The sequence below is a fragment of the Diaphorina citri genome, unplaced genomic scaffold, assembly GCF_000475195.1.
Source record: "Diaphorina citri unplaced genomic scaffold, Diaci psyllid genome assembly version 1.1 scaffold1138, whole genome shotgun sequence".
NCBI lineage: Eukaryota > Metazoa > Arthropoda > Insecta > Hemiptera > Psyllidae > Diaphorina > Diaphorina citri.
In genome coordinates this window covers 15,289-31,044 of record NW_007378567.1, presented here as the reverse complement: position 1 = coordinate 31,044, position 15,756 = coordinate 15,289, and the positions used below count along the sequence as shown (strand labels likewise).

At 34.4% G+C, this 15,756-nt stretch overlaps 1 protein-coding gene across 1 annotated transcript in view; it reads left to right on the top strand.

Moving 5' to 3' along the window:
- The window catches only part of LOC103514420 (SH3 and multiple ankyrin repeat domains protein 3-like), a gene marked incomplete at its 3' end in the record, with an annotated part of 64,427 nt that overhangs the window by 36,330 nt on the left and 12,341 nt on the right, over positions 1 to 15,756 (top strand). Inside the window, exon 6 of the mRNA XM_026827396.1 lies at positions 14,351 to 14,531. Coding sequence (XP_026683197.1) covers positions 14,351 to 14,531 — 181 coding nt within the window. The remainder of the gene's footprint in view (positions 1 to 14,350; positions 14,532 to 15,756) is intronic.

Genomic DNA, 15,756 nt, shown 5'->3' with positions numbered 1-15,756 from the left:
GATGAAGATCTATATTTATCTAAGACGTAATCCGTTGGTCGAGCAAATTGAATTTGATTTTTTTTAAGCTGTACGGATTATGAACAAAGCAAAAATTCCAATATTGCATACAACACACTATGTGATGTGTGATTGAATTAACATTGAACATACACATTTGCATTATCAGATGCTACGTGCATAAAGATCATGTTGCAGGTAATACCTATGATCGTATGTGGTGAAGTATAATAAAGCACTAATTGTAATTATTGTGATCAAGGGGTGGCTGAGCCAACTTGGAAAAACAATAGATACGAGTAGGTATGTCTATTTTCATTCACATTTCCCCGAGAGTTATTATACCTCAACGTGTGATTATAGCCACAGATCGGAAACATGTGATAAGGAGTATAGATTTTCTAGCTTGCAAGATATGATGAAAATCTATATTTATCTAAGACGTAATCCGTTGGTCGAGCAAATTGAATTTGATTTTTTTAAGCTGTACGGATTATGAACAAAGCAAAATGTTGTGACTGATTATTGAGGTCAATGTTATGTACTTTGTATTACTGATATTTCAAACAGCTTATCAAAAAGAATTTACTAAAACTTTGCGGGCTGATGAGAATCGAACCTAAGACATTCTGCATCACAAGCAAGCGCGTTCTGAGGTAAAGCTACCCCAACTGTGGTGATCAAGTACACCGGTAGACTAAACAATATTTCATTCATAAAATCTCATAACGCGAATACTTAACTGATGAAATGGACCTTCACAGGAATATAATTATTTGTACACAATAATTGAGTGTGGGAGCCATGCATATTAGCATGCTGACCCTTTCATAACCATCAACCTGGTCAAGAGGTCTAGGGTCTAGACGTGTACGTTTGTGAAACTAGCCATTCATTCTACTCTTAAGTATTAGAGAAGGAATGGAAAATGAAAAGTGGAAGTTGAAATAAGGATGATGCGAGTAATTTACTGTTATCATCACGTATTCTGTCTAATTTATCTACCTGTACATTATGTTCAATGTTTGATATGTCTTTAATAATAATAATATGTAGTAGTAATTACTTGGTATAATATACTCGTCAATTAATTTTTATTTTCATTTTAATTTATTATAATAAAATTATTGAATAATTTAGAAAATAATTTACAATACATATGCTGTCTTTGAGACAGATTACTGAGCTATGTTACAGGATACCTATCTTACCACTTCTGTCAAGTACTGCAATTGCCAAACTACCAGATGATATTCACAAGGAACATGTTATGTCTAATTTAATCAATTTGGGTCATAGTCTCATCAACTCAATATAAGCCTTTAGTTATGCCCATTAAACCAGTCATAGTTGAAACCGAACCAACTGAGGACCTAAAGGAATAGATCAACATTACCTACAGAGAGGAGAGCAATAAAACCCTGGCTTGTTAGTCGTAGGAGGCGAAGTCTTGTGTCTTGAAACTTCTCTGTGATCTAAGAGAACCAAGTAAGAGGACCTAAAGGAATAGATCAACATTACCTACAGAGAGGAGAGCAATAAAACCCTGGCTTGTTAGTCGTAGGAGGCGAAGTCTTGTGACTTGAAACTTCTCTGTGATCTAAGAGAACCAAGTACTCAGTGTAAATAAGACTTTGTAACTATTTACAGTGAGTTTCCTTATTTTGAAGTTCAAATGAAAGAAAAGTGAGTAGAGGCATAGAAAATGACCTATATAACGCAGCATCTACCTAATTAGTTGTACTTGCAGAGTTTTATTATTCACTTCTGTATTGTATCCATAAATTTGAAAAGAAAAAGGCACATTTTTGGCGAATCTTTACAATATAGTATTATTGTCAATTGCTGTTAATTAGCAGTACCTATGAAGACTTTGTAACTATTTACAGTGAGTTTCCTTATTTTGAAGTTCAAATGAAAGAAAAGTGAGTAGAGGCATAGAAAATGACCTATATGACCTAGCATCTACCTAATTAGTTGTACTTGCAGAGTTTTATTATTCACTTCTGTATTGTATCCATAAATTTGAAAAGAACACATTTTTGGCGAATCTATACAATATAGTATTATTGTCAATTGCTGTTAATTAGTAGTACCTATTCATTATTATAATACGAGTTGTTCTCTAATAAGAGCTCTGTGCTATATGAAATTCCAGATGTTATCGAAGCATGATCACCTAATTGGCGTTAGATCAAGCATCACCTGACCACACTATCGGACTTGGAAGGCAAACTAGTGTACCAAACTGGTATACCATTTTAGAACTGCAGTCCTGAGCTTTGCTGATTATAGTGACATTTGATGTAGCTGGCAATCAGAGTTGTTTCTCAGCGCTGGAATTTCTGTCTCCTTTCAGTTTTAGGGCCATCTGATAAATCCCTATTAATATTATGAAATACCAGTTAAGTAAAAAATGGTTCGTTGAAATTCCAGAAAATAGTTGGTTTAAAAATTCCAAAGTAAAAAAAGGTACCTAGGTACATATTAGATGTTTTTGAATTAAATCTAAAACTGTTTTGGCAAATTCAGACCAAAGTAAATTCAAATGGGACATTTTGATATATACCTAATCTGATATGATCTATTGGAAGAAGGCTTACGTTTAAACAGCTAAGCAACATTCTTGTGATCAGAACTTGAACCAAAGGAAAGACCACCGCAAATTACTTTTTGTTCAACGTCGAACTCACTATTTGTCCCTCAAAAAATCGCTATAAAGACTGAAAGAATGAGAGCAAGATAATTGAAATCCTGACCAAGAACGCACAATATTAAAATTGTTATATAATATTTCTATGCTAATGTATACTATAAATACATCCATCCATTCATTGGACATTCTGTATACGCCTCGTACTATGTAAATACTACGAGTGAATATATAATAACACTATTAACGTGAAGAGAATGGTTGAAAATACTAAGTACATATGTAATTATTACGATATTATTTACGATATGTGTAGCACGCAGATAAATGTTCATTCATACTTGAAATCATTCATAAAATAAATAAATATGAAACCAATTTGTCAGATGTTATCATAATTCTTACTCTCACTAGGATGTAGGTAAGATGCTCAGGAGGTGTTTAGTCAGTTAAGATAGCGAGCTTTAATAAAGTTCAGAATCTTAACTATTAAGTTCAAGCACACAGCTAGAGTTTATCTTTACTTCCAAGTTGTATTATTTGAGTTGATTGTAGAAAGTATGTGTATGAGGTGCCTTAGTTATCCTACCCTAAACCCTATCCGAAAACTTAGAGGGAACAAGTGAGCAATACAAGAGGAAAAAGAAAACGTGTTTTTTTTCTAGATATTTACCCTTTTTTTCTTCTTCCTCTTCTTTTTCTAGATATTGGGCTGAAATTCTGTGTAAATACATTATTTATACATGCTTGCAAATTGTAACAGGTGGTTTTGCACCATGCAAAATATTGCATCGAGATGACATAAAGAGGTAAAATAAAGCCATTTGCATAATTTTTCCTTTGACATTGAAGTTATACTGATATAAGTAACAAAGTCAATGTAAACTTCACATAGTCTTGCTCCTGTTCACATATTCTGATAGTTCTGAACTGGTCCTCTTAAATCTCTTTGGGATAGGTTGGAAATTCTGTTGAGAATGCACAGAACTTCGCAATAAATAAACCGAGTAGTAGGTACGTTCTAATGCTAGCATTCTCAAACCACAATGCTTTGAAGGACTCAAGGCTACTGTTTGGAACCTTAATAAATTTGCCAATCCTTCCTTGGCTTTGGTAGAATGTTCGTAGATGAATGATACATAATATATATGTACTATGAATACTATGAAAAAAACTATAACATAATATGAACTGCGGACATACTCTCAAAGACCTGCAGTTACTGCAGGATTGAGAAAAAACTCTCAACTTCTATTTTCCAGCTGAAATTTAGAGGAAATAAACTCATGTGAACTTTTATCGAGCAGTATATTTCTTGTGTCTTGTCTGGGTTCAGGAGCTTTTTATCAATGTTCTCATTTTCATTTTCTGCCATATTTCGTCTTTTTATCATTAGCCTGACAGTAGAATAAAATATCGTCCATGTATGAAAGGGAACCTGAAGTAAGTATCCCCATTTCAATTTACTCACATTACACTTCTTTTTGCGTGCAGTGAAACAATAATTATAGCTATAAAGCTAGATAGACTGTATTTATAATACATAGCATTATTTCTTTCTAAATATTACATATTATGGTTGTTTTCTCGCGAGAATAACATTCGTCAATTAATTTTTATTTTCATTTTAATTTATTATAATAAAATTATTGAATAATTTAGAAAATAATTTACAATACATATGCTGTCTCTTTGAGACAGATTACTGAGCTATGTTACAGGATACCTATCTTACCACTTCTGTCAAGTACTGCAATTGCCAAACTACCAGATGATATTCACAAGGAACATGTTATGTCTAATTTAATCAATTTGGGTCATAGTCTCATCAACTCAATATAAGCCTTTAGTTAGGCCCATTAAACCAGTCATAGTCTACCAGATGATATTCACAAGGAACATGTTATGTCTAATTTAATCAATTTGGGTCATAGTCTCATCAACTCAATATAAGCCTTTAGTTATGCCCATTAAACCAGTCATAGTTGAAACCGAACCAACTGAGGACCTAAAGGAATAGATCAACATTACCTACAGAGAGGAGAGCAATAAAACCCTGGCTTGTTAGTCGTAGGAGGCGAAGTCTTGTGACTTGAAACTTCTCTGTGATCTAAGAGAACCAAGTACTCAGTGTAAATAAGACTTTGTAACTATTTACAGTGAGTTTCCTTATTTTGAAGTTCAAATGAAAGAAAAGTGAGTAGAGGCATAGAAAATGACCTATATGACCTAGCATCTACCTAATTAGTTGTACTTGCAGAGTTTTATTATTCACTTCTGTATTGTATCCATAAATTTGAAAAGAAAAAGGCACATTTTTGGCGAATCTTTACAATATAGTATTATTGTCAATTGCTGTTAATTAGCAGTACCTATGCATTATTATAATACGAGTTGTTCTCTAATAAGAGCTCTGTGCTATATGAAATTCCAGATGTTATCGAAGCATGATCACCTAATTGGCGTTAGATCAAGCATCACCTGACCACACTATCGGACTTGGAAGGCAAACTGGTGTGCCAAACTGGTATACCATTTTAGAACTGCAGTCCTGAGCTTTGCTGATTATAGTGACATTTGAAGCAGCTGGCAATCAGAGTTGTTTCTCAGCGCTGGAATTTCTGTCTCCTTTCAGTTTTAGGGCCATCTGATAAATCCCTATTAATATTATGAAATCCCAATTAAGTAAAAATGGTTCGTTCAAATTCCAGAAAATAGTTGGTTTAAAAATTCCAAAGTAAAAAAAAAAAGGTACCTAGGTACATATTAGATGTTTTTGAATTAAATCTAAAGCTGTTTTGGCAAATGCAGACCAAAGTAAATTCAAATGGGACATTTTGATGTACCTAATCTGATATGATCTATTGGAAAAATGCTGGCTCTTAAGTTCGTGCTAAGCATAGTCTCAAGGCATTTGATTGGTCAATTTTGACTTGAGACTGATCTAAGAACGATCATTCTTGTTAATAAATACGAGTGTTAGTCTTCAGTCAATCGGCTCAAGATCATGTTAGTTCGCCCTGCAATTAAAACTATTACCAGACGACAGTGACGTAGATTGATTTTTACCACGATAAGAGAAACTGTAATGTGTAGCACGCAGATAAATGTTCATTCATACTTGAAATCATTCATAAAATAAATAAATATGAAACCAATTTGTCAGATGTTATCATACTTCTTACTCTCACTAGGATGTAGGTAAGATGCTCAGGAGGTGTTTAGTCAGTTAAGATAGCGAGCTTTAATAAAGATCAGAATCTTAACTATTAAGTTCAAGCACACAGCTAGAGTTTATCTTTACTTCCAAGTTGTATTATTTGAGTTGATTGTAGAAAGTATGTGTATGAGGTGCCCTAGTTATCCTACCCTATCCGAAAACTTAGAGGGAACAAGTGAGCAATACAAAGGAAAAAGAGAACGTGTTTTTTTTTCTAGATATTTACCTTTTTTTATTTTCTTCTTCTTCTTCTTCCTTCTTCTTCTTTTTCTAGATATTGGGCTGAAATTCTGTGTAAACACATTATTTAAACATGCTTGCAAATTCCAACAGGTGGTTTTGCACCATGCAAAATATTGCATCGAGATGACATAAAAAGGTAAAATAAAGCCATTTGCATAATTTTTCCTTTGACATTGAAGTCATACTGATATAAGTATAACAAAGTCAATGTAAACTTCACATAGTCTTGCTCCTGTTCACATATTCTGATAATTCTGAACTGGTCCTCTTAAATCTCTTTGGGATAGGTTGGAAATTCTGTTGAGAATGCACAGAACTTCGCAATAAATAAACCGAGTAGTAGGTACGTTCTAATGCTAGCATTCTCAAACCACAATGCTTTGAAGGACTCAAGGCTACTGTTTGGAACCTTAATAAATTTGCCAATCCTTCCTTGGCTTTGGTAGAATGTTCGTAGATGAATGATATATAATATATATGTACTATGAATACTATGAAATAATATTAATAATATGAACTGCGGACATACTCTCAAAGACCTGCAGTTACTGCAGGATTGAGAAAAAACTCTCAACTTCTGTTTTCCAGCTGAAATTTAGAGGAAATAAACTCATGTGAACTTTTACCGAGCAGTATATTTCTTGTGTCTTGTCTGGGTTCAGGAGCTTTTTATCAATGTTCTCATTTTCATTTTCTGCCATATTTCGTCTTTTTATCATTAGCCTGACAGTAGAATAAAATATCGTCCATGTATGAAAGGGAACCTGAAGTATCCCCATTTCAATTTACTCACATTACACTTCTTTTTGCGTGCAGTGAAACAATAATTATAGCTATAAAGCTAGATAGACTGTATTTATAATACATAGCATTATTTCTTTCTAAATATTATATAGGTATTATGGTTGTTTTCTCGCGAGAATAACAGTCTATTCCTATATTTCAGTTTCGCAAATCTGTTTGAAATTCTCGATGAATAAAACTGATAAAGTTTTGTTATGAATGCGCTTGGAATAAATATTCAAGGCGAATGAATATCAGTGATTTAGTGTATTATGTATGAGACGCTGAAATTACCATTATAAAATCTCACTTCATTTACTCGATGACAAATTGCAATAAAAATAAGTAATGTCTTGGTTTCTATTCACATACAAGGTGCTTTGAAAATTTTCATTCAAAAACTTCAAGCTTAGTAATAGCAGAGACACATTGGATCAAATTGACAAAGGCAATGTGAATTGTACGAGTGTGATATATGTTCGTTTAGTTCCTTTGAGGAACATGCACTCTAGTGGAAGAGACTGGGCAGTCCTAAACTCCTAAAGCGGTATTATCTGGGTTTCTTTGTTTAAACCGGGATAGAACTTTGGAGAGATTGATTAGATTCATTCGTCACATGTGTGTATGCATTTGCGCAAGACAAAGGCAATGTGAATTGTACGAGTGTGATATATGTTCGTTTAGTTCCTTTGAGGAACATGCACTCTAGTGGAAGAGACTGGGCAGTTCTAAACTCCTAAAGCGGTATTATCTGGGTTTCTTTCTTTAAACCAGGATAGAACTTTGGAGAGATTGATTAGATTCATTCGTCACATGTGTGTATGCATTTGCACAAACATCACTAATCATTAGGTCATACGGCGTACTTTTCACAAATTTAATAGTTTGACTGTTTATTACAGCGACATTTCAGTTCTTTGTTTGATCTGTAATTGCAAAATGTAAGTAACGCATGAATAATGCATTGCACTAAGGTGTATGCATTTAGCTTGTGGTGAATTAATCTATGTCAATAGTATTTTTATGACTGACGGACATTTTGATAGCCGCATGGCGAGTGACTTTATCTCGGATTATGTTTTTATTTTTCATACCCAGACAAATTTAATATTTTGACCAACTTTGGCATTTAGTTGCCTCAGATGTACCTACTGAACGAGGTGATTCGGTAATAGAGATCTAATGGACTTCATTTTCCTACAATGAACTGGGAATACCATCACACATATAACACCCAAGCAAAACGTTTTGAATTCTTACACCACAGCAGTTAATGTGACTTCTCGTAAGTTGTCTTGTGTTTTGTGTAAATCCCTTGGTTTTACTCGTGTAATTTTACAGAGTGGTATGATGAAGAAAGGACCAAGATGGAGAGTAAGAAGACGTTTTCTGAAGAGCATTTCTAAACAATTCAGATATATGAATTCAAAACAAAGTGTACAAAAATTCAAAGAGAGTAGACATTTCATCTCTATGTGCCTGTCAACTAATCGAGGTAAAAATGTGAAAAATATATCACTCCACAGTCCACATATGCGCTGGTTCGGCTTGGGTCTTTTTTGGGGTCTATCCCATATATTGTAAGACGGGAATTCAAGATCGAACAATCTTGTAAATTATCATCATTGTGACATGATGTCTGCCAATAAGACAACTTTATCACAATCACACTAAGCTAAAAGATTGTGTCAGTCTGACATGAGAAAAGTGACAGTGTCTATAATCTACAATGTACACTAGCAATGTCACATTTCATCCAAAGCCTTCAATATGTATGAGAGATTTGAAAAGAAACTTGTAACATATGGAATTCTCATTTTTATGCCAAAGAAACTTGTCATATCTGTTGACTTCCCCAAAGATGATCGAAGACATAAAGGTTGACCATTTGTACTTATATGAAGACATCAATGAGAATTACATATGGAATTCTCATTTTTATGCCAAAGAAACTTGTCATATCTGTTGACTTCCCCAAAGATGATCGAAGACATAAAGGTTGACCATATTTTGTACTTATATGAAGACATCAATGAGACATGGCGAGTGACTTTATCTCGGATTATGTTTTTATTTTTCATACCCAGACAAATTTAATATTTTGACCAACTTTGGCATTTAGTTGCGTCAGATGTACCTACTGAACGAGGTGATTCGGTAATAGAGATCTAATGGACTTCATTTTCCTACAATGAACTGATGTTTGAAGGTTGGTGTATTTGATGGATTGAATTTAATGTTACAATTCAGCGTGAATGTCATTTTTTCTCTCCGCGAGTGGCTATTCGCAATTCGCATCATGGGTTTCATAATTTGATTTTAGATGTCAGATGTTACCACCGGCAAATATCACGACATTTCAAAATTGTCATCAATCTACTTAATAGATTTTTTCATGATGAACTTGAATAATGGAAAATTTTAATTAAGGGTGGGAAATGTTGATGTCCCGTAACCATATTACTCGTATATTATGTAGTGGTAACAACTGATGTTCGTAGCGTACGAAAAGCGTTAGAGAACCGGCAAATATCACGACATTTCAAAATTGTCATCAATCTAATTAATAGATTTTTTCATGATGAACTTGAATAATGGAAAATTTTAATAAAGGGTGGGAAATGTTGATGTTCCGTAACCATATTATATTATGTAGTGGTAACAACTGATGTTCGTAGCGTACGAAAAGCGTTAGAGCAACTTTCTCTCAGATCCTCTGCATCATCATTCTCCTCTTGTTTTTCAACCCACAAACTTTCACAGAGTACCCATCATCATCACACACGCATTATCAACAAAAAACCATGTTCTTCATTTCTAAATGAACCTACTTTGTTTCTGCCTGGAAAGTAACCTGCTCCGGTCTCGTTACAAATAATTAGTTTCATTAGTCGATGCTGTTACTTTTGTGTATCCAAATTACATAGAAAACAATGTTTTGTTGTCGCGGGTGTACTTGTTCTGTTCTCTTGGAAGTTTTTAATGATAAAAACACATTAGAGTAGTGAGTGGAATGTTTACATCCGTTGAGAGTTTAGTGTTGAATATTCAGGGCTTTTTTTAATGGGTCTGAATTTTTTGTCCTGCCTTTCCAGTTGATTAGCTAAAAATTAATATGTGTAGATCTTGGAGCTAAGAACCTGAGAGCAACTCAGGAAGGGCAAGAATACTTTGGTTCCTTTTAACTAGATAACTTGCAACAGATAGTCATTTGAAGATTATACAAACATGGTCTTGATATTGTTGGGTCAAACTCAAGGTACAGAATATCCGACTCTGTCAAAGGGATGGATGGCTCTGTATTCAAGCACTCCACTAATACTCGTATTATGAAACCTCATGGAAAACAAGAAAATATCTTTCAGACTCGAAATGAAAACCACGGATGAATAATAGGACTGAGAACCGAGGAGATTTTGTCATTTTCAAACTAATGAATTTTTCTTGACAAGTCAATTTATTTACCAGATTATTCTGTTGAGAGAAAAATCTAATGCTTTTCATCGCCTTTCTAAGAAGGTTGGTGAAAAATATGACTTTTTTACCATGGATTTTTAGAAGGTTTGATATTTATGGACTTTTTATCTCTTATATTCTGTTCCTGTAATGGATAGCTATAACGGCTACATAAAATGATAATTTATTCTTTGATGAGCTTATTTGGTCAACGAGTTAATCATATTGTTGCCAATACAAGTTTTTAGCGATGATAGTTGATCAACATATATTGATCGAAGGTCTAACACATTAGGGCTAAAGCTGTCAATGTTTGAAATCCTGACACATTTGAACAAATTGAAGTATATTATTATGTTAGTAGCAATCACTATAAAGGCACATTTAATCACTACAATACAGATGAATTAAAATAACAATACACAATATGGTGACCTCCAACATTGCTAACACATTTATTTCCTTGGTAATCTGGTGAATTGAATTCCTTCATTCTCACTTTGTGTGCAAATATTTTAATACATGCTTAAGTAATTGACAGAAACGACTATGCTCTTACTACTTCCGTTGGATTATATCTTGATCAACATATATTGATCGAAGGTCTAACACATTAGGGCTAAAGCTGTCAATGTTTGAAATCCTGACACATTTGAACAAATTGAAGAATATTATTATGTTAGTAGCAATCACTATAAAGGCACATTTGATCACTACAATACAGATGAATTAAAATAACAATACACAATATGGTGACCTCCAACATCGCTAACACGTTTATTTCCTTGGTAATCTGGTGAATTGAATTCCTTCATTCTCACTTTGTGTGCAAATATTTTAATATGTACATGCTTAAGTAATTGACAGAAACGACTATGCTCTTACTACTTCCGTTGGATTATATACCTGGAATGAAATGGTTGGAATTTTCTTATCTTTAAGAATTACATACTTTGCGAAAATCGTTTACATGAGATCACATAAGCACGCGAAATTTATTTCAATATTATCCAGGGATATTTAATAAAAGTTGCACGATTAACGTCTCCTATAAAACACTTGTCTAACAAAGACGCGATATTAAAAGAGGCAAAGCTATAAACCGTCATAAACCTTAACAAGTTGCTCAACTTGGACGAGAAACAACTGAAAGCTCTCCACACGAGGTCCAATTTGAAAAGGTTTCTAGAATATGTCAATAATAGTCAAGTAGAGAAAATAGCCAAACTTTGCGCCAAAGGCTTGGATCCGAACTTCCATTGTCCTGAAACGGGAGGTGAGTACTTTCTAAATACAGGTTACCTTTTTTTACAGAAATGGTGGCTCTGATTTAGGTCGCAGGGTTCTCTGGAATGAGCTTTACGAAACCCAATATTGGCATAGTTGGATTTTATAAACAAAATTTCATATAACTTAACTTCTAAGGTACGCAGGAAGGGAAAAAAACCGATACACAAATATTAGATCAGTAAAAAGGATAATCAAGACTGACAAAAACCTTCGCCCTCAATAGAAACCTGTAAATGTGTATAATTATGTCTGCAAAGAGCAAAAAAAAATACAGCTTTTCTTTCGAGAGAGTACGTAGATATCATGGCTACAGGTTCATAATTTATGCAGAACACATCTCCGAAGTGTTATAATATGCAATGTACACAAACGCATTACTGTAAATGGAATCCCATGGAACAAAGGGACTTGATAGGAATGCATTATGCAATTAGTATAACACATTAGACATCGGGATTACCATTTTATCTCTGTTTACCATTTTACCAGTGAGTACACCGACTTTGAGCTTCACCGGAAATGGAACATTACCGATTTACCGATCAACACATGAGGGGATAAATTTGTTACAGCTTCATGATCAGTGAGCAAATTAATATTCAATCTTCACTGCATCAGTGTGGTGTATTAATACCAATAGCTAGATGGTCACTTAGTGTGAATACCCTACCTAATTAGTCATAGGAACACGGTAAAGTATACCTACATGGTGGCAAATTCATTCTTTATACATTATGGATTTACCAGTGAGTACACCGACTTTGAGCTTCACCGGAAATGGAACATTACCGATTTACCGATCAACACATGAGGGGATAAATTTGTTATAGCTAGATGGTCACTTAGTGTGAATACCCTACCTAACTAGTCATGGGAACACGGTAAAGTATACCTACATGGTGGCAAATTCATTCTTTATACATTATGGGGTGATGAAGGTGAATTTCAAAAACAAAGTATCATCTGCAAGAGTATCTATGCGAGTTATTGTTCAAGCTATGATTCTAAATATATTATTTTGATTCGGAATAACTTCAAAGTTTACCTCTAAATAAAAGAAAACCAATGATCTGGTTGACATAATACTTACCTATGTCTTTAGTTTTTCTGACATCCTATACATGTTTAGAATTCACTGTAAACTCACTAATAGACATGTCATAATTTCTATGTAGATGCTATGAGATAAATCTATTTAATTAGCAGAGGATGATATAATTTACTCTTGCATTACACACACATCAGATCAGTTCACTGTAATAACCTCATAGATCATCACGTAGTTTAAAACCGCTAAGACCATTCTCGATTTCAAATGTGTTTAGCTGGGAGCTACTTTTGAATAATTTCAAAGGTCTTTGCACCACATAAATATTCAACCTAGTTAAAAAATATTTTACTGTAGAAAAAAAGCTGCACCCCTTTGTAAGAAACCTCAATACCAGGCATGTTATCTTGTAAACATATAAGGTAATTTTGTTCAAGATAAAAATGAAATAATAGTAAACTTTGACATATCGAAATACATTCCAATGCCATCTGTTTATCATCGCTCTGTGGTTTGGCACATTTGCGAAATATTTTGAACCACCATAATCCTTCGGCAACACAAGAGAAACAGTAAAACTCGAGACTTTCCTGTAGATATTACTTACACCCAACTACCTGTTGGAATAGGTAATAAGTAGTTGTGGGTGTTAGAGAATAAAATATAGTAACGTGGACTTTATGAGGATACAAGAACCTTAAGACAGGGAGTTCTATTGTTTGAAATATTATTAATACAGTAATTCTTTATCCAAGACTGTCACACAATCTGTTATTAAAAATAGTTCACTGTAATAACCTCATAGATCATCACGTAGTTTAAAACCGCTAAGACCATTCTCGATTTCAAATGTGTTTAGCTGGGAGCTACTATTGAATAATTTCAAAGGTCTTTGCACCGCATAAATATTAGGAAGGTTGGTGAAAAATATGACTTTTTTACCATGGATTTTTAGAAGGTTTGATATTTATGGACTTTTTATCTCTTATATTCTGAAAAAAGTTCTGTTTTTATCTGTGAACTAGTATGAAGAATAGAATGGATTGAAGACAATATGGAACCAGTTTTAAAGAGACCATGGGATAAGGAGAAGGGGTTTGAGTAAAGTTTTACGAAATGTACAGAAAAGGAAAGAAGAAAAATAGTCTAGAAACTCGAATAAGCAGTGGGTTCCATAGTCCATATGTCACATATCTGTCATCGGCCCTGAATTGTATCAGTGAAGCATCAAGTTGTGTGTTTATTTTTGTTGACAAAATCGCTCAAGTTCCCCCTAGTCCTCACACCCGTTTCAATCTAATCTTGTTCTAATCTACCTTGTTATATTAATTGTAGCGTGCCGCTTGTGTGTTTAATAGATAGCATCACACAATTCTCGTCATTCATGGCTAGTATACACGATACCCATAAAAAGATGTCTTTTGAAAAGAAGAGCATTGTTGTGCTTCACTTTTTTTAACAGCTGTAATTTGATTTTAATTAGCCAGATTTTGGCTAAGCTATTATGTCTGAAAAATCTTGGCTGCTGTAAGTGAAGTTCAAGTAACTGCAGTATTATTATGAATAGCAGTGTTTGTTCTTTTTTTTCTTCTTGCTAGAGCTTTGACCATTTGTTTTCCTCTCCTCTCTAACGTCAGTTCTTCTCTTCTGTTTTCAGTTAAAATACAAGAAACGCCTTTACAAGTTGCTCAACTTGGACGAGAAACAACTGAAAGCTCTCCACACGAGGTCCAATTTGAAAAGGTTTCTAGAATATGTCAATAATAGTCAAGTAGAGAAAATAGCCAAACTTTGCGCCAAAGGCTTGGATCCGAACTTCCATTGTCCTGAAACGGGAGGTGAGTACTTTCTAAATACAGGTTACCTTTTTTTACAGAAATGGTGGCTCTGATTTAGGTCGCAGGGTTCTCTGGAATGAGCTTTACGAAACCCAATATTGGCATAGTTAGATTTTATAAACAAAATTTCATATAACTTAACTTCTAAGGTACGCAGGAAGGGTAAATATTCAAGGCTTTTAACATTTTGCTGGACTAAAAACACATAAACAATGTGTTGATAACGCATTGATCTTATTTCCAGAGTACCTCTCTCTCCAAATACCCAGTGAGCTTAATAATTAATGGGGTGAATTGTAATTTCTGACTTTTAGCTTATCAGGTAGTCGGTTTGTATAGCTTCCTTTGTTCTTGTATTTATCTCTATACATATTTACCTCTCAATCACAACCAGTCTTGTCTCAAACGAACACTATTCTTGTTTCTCCAGGCATGCCGCAACGGTCTGGCGCAACATCTCGAGCACCTCCTGTTCTACGGAGCGGATTCCAACGCTCGTAACGCATCCGGTAACACCCCCCTTCACGTGTGTGCTGTCAACGGGACCGAAGCGTGTGCCCGAGTACTCTTGTTCCGGGGTGCCCAAAGAGAGGCCCTCAACTTCGCTCATCAGAGCCCGTACCAGGTAGCAGTCATTGCGGGGAACTTGGAACTGGCTGAAGTCATCCGAAACCACCATCCGGCCGATATAGGTAAGAATTCTCCGCATATTATCTCTTCCCTCGAAAATTTTCGAAGAAGTACATTAAAATTTCGACATGACGAATCTCAAGGAAATGTCTTTATTACATCAATTATTTCGAGGAGAATCGTTATATCGAAATTCTACTGTACTTCGCTAATGCTCGTTTTAGATATCATCTCTCATCAGATCAATTATTGAGCCTTCATTTTAATTACTGTAATTCATATTTCAAGATAGAGAGAATTAGTTTCTACCGGCTTCTTTATTCATTTCTAAGATTGATGTGTTTACCAAACTTTTCAACTTCGAGAAAATCTTCAAACAGATAAAAATATTCTTTTAATTTTCAAAGAATTTTTGTTGTGCCAGAGGGAGATAATTGAACCGATCTCATCTGATCTGATAGGTGTAAGTTTGGTGTCAGCATCAGTATTGCCTTGGGTTCTCGCTTGATCACCATTACACAAGGTTAGATGTGGTGAAGTTACTTCCGTGGATGACCGCACAGTAGTTGAAAATGATTAGAAATAGTGGGGACAT